Consider the following 1,216-nt stretch of genomic DNA (forward strand, 5'->3'; position numbering starts at 1 on the left):
GAGAGGGGCTGTGTACTGACGACCAGGAGGAAGGCTTACAGGGTATACCCTGTGGTTGGTTGATGATGCATGGAGGGGATTGTAACCGTGGCAAGGTAACAATATACGATAGGATGAATGTAAAACGAATGTTCTCCCATGTAAACTATCACATAATTAGTAATCAAACATTACAAAAAAAAAAACTAACGTTAAAAAAAAAAATACCAAAAGACTATCCCACCAAGAAAACATCAGCCCAGAGAGTTTTACAGGTAAATTCTACCAAACATTCCAGGAACAATCTTCCACAAAGTATTCTAGTAGATAAGACAAACAACTTGAAAATTTTTAAATGTATACATACCTGCTTCATCAAGTGTTGGTACTTTTTCTACTCTGATAGTCTGTGGTCCCTGTCCTTCTTTTTGAACATTTGTGGAGTACAACTTTACTTGACTCAGTGAACAGATGTATGGGTGGAAGGGAACCAGGTTTGAAAAGCTTCCAAATGTCACTAAATTCTGCCATTCTAAAAAAAATAAATAAATAAATTTTAAACAACTCAGATATTTTATACACAGTAAAATAAACATATAATGTTCAAAAAGTAATATTACAAAATAAAATACAGTAAAATTAGAACTACTTCTAAATATCCAAATAATACTATAACAAACCACTACCTCTATTGGAAATATTTTAGTGGCCTGTCATATATACAAGGGAGCCCTGGTATGTCACTATAGGATAAGCACAGAATTGCTAACCACAAGGTTGCTGTATTAAACCCACTTCCCACTTTTTGGAAACCCTATATACAGGGCTGCTAAGAGCCAGAACTGACTTGATGGCACTTAACAAAAACACGTACACAGGGACAAAATTCTGTAAAGAAGAAATAAAGGACATTTTTCCTATTATTCCATATATATATATATATAATGGAAGCTTTTATAAATGCATAAAATCAAATAAGACATTCATGTACTGCTGAGTCAATTCAAATCCATCGCGACTGTATGCACAACAGAAGGAAATACTGCCCAGTCCTGTGCCATCCTCACAATAGTTATGTTTGAGCCCACTGTTACTGTTGTTGTTAGGTGCCATCTAGTCAGTACTGACCCATAGCAACCTTATGCACAGCAGAACGAAACACTGCCTGATCCTGGGCCAACCTCACTACTGTTGCCATGCTTGAGTCCATCAATGCTGCCACTTGGCCAATCCATCT

At 36.4% G+C, this 1,216-nt stretch overlaps 1 protein-coding gene across 1 annotated transcript in view; it reads right to left on the reverse strand.

The window, feature by feature from the left end:
• Positions 1-1,216, reverse strand: part of SLC30A9 (solute carrier family 30 (zinc transporter), member 9) — a 145,056-nt gene that overhangs the window by 130,860 nt on the left and 12,980 nt on the right. The window contains exon 2 of the mRNA XM_006876608.1: positions 347-511. Within this exon, the coding sequence (XP_006876670.1) occupies positions 347-511 (165 nt within the window). The remainder of the gene's footprint in view (positions 1-346; positions 512-1,216) is intronic.

Source organism: Chrysochloris asiatica, unplaced genomic scaffold (assembly GCF_000296735.1).
Source record: "Chrysochloris asiatica unplaced genomic scaffold, ChrAsi1.0 scaffold00394, whole genome shotgun sequence".
Classification (NCBI taxonomy): Eukaryota; Metazoa; Chordata; class Mammalia; order Afrosoricida; family Chrysochloridae; genus Chrysochloris; species Chrysochloris asiatica.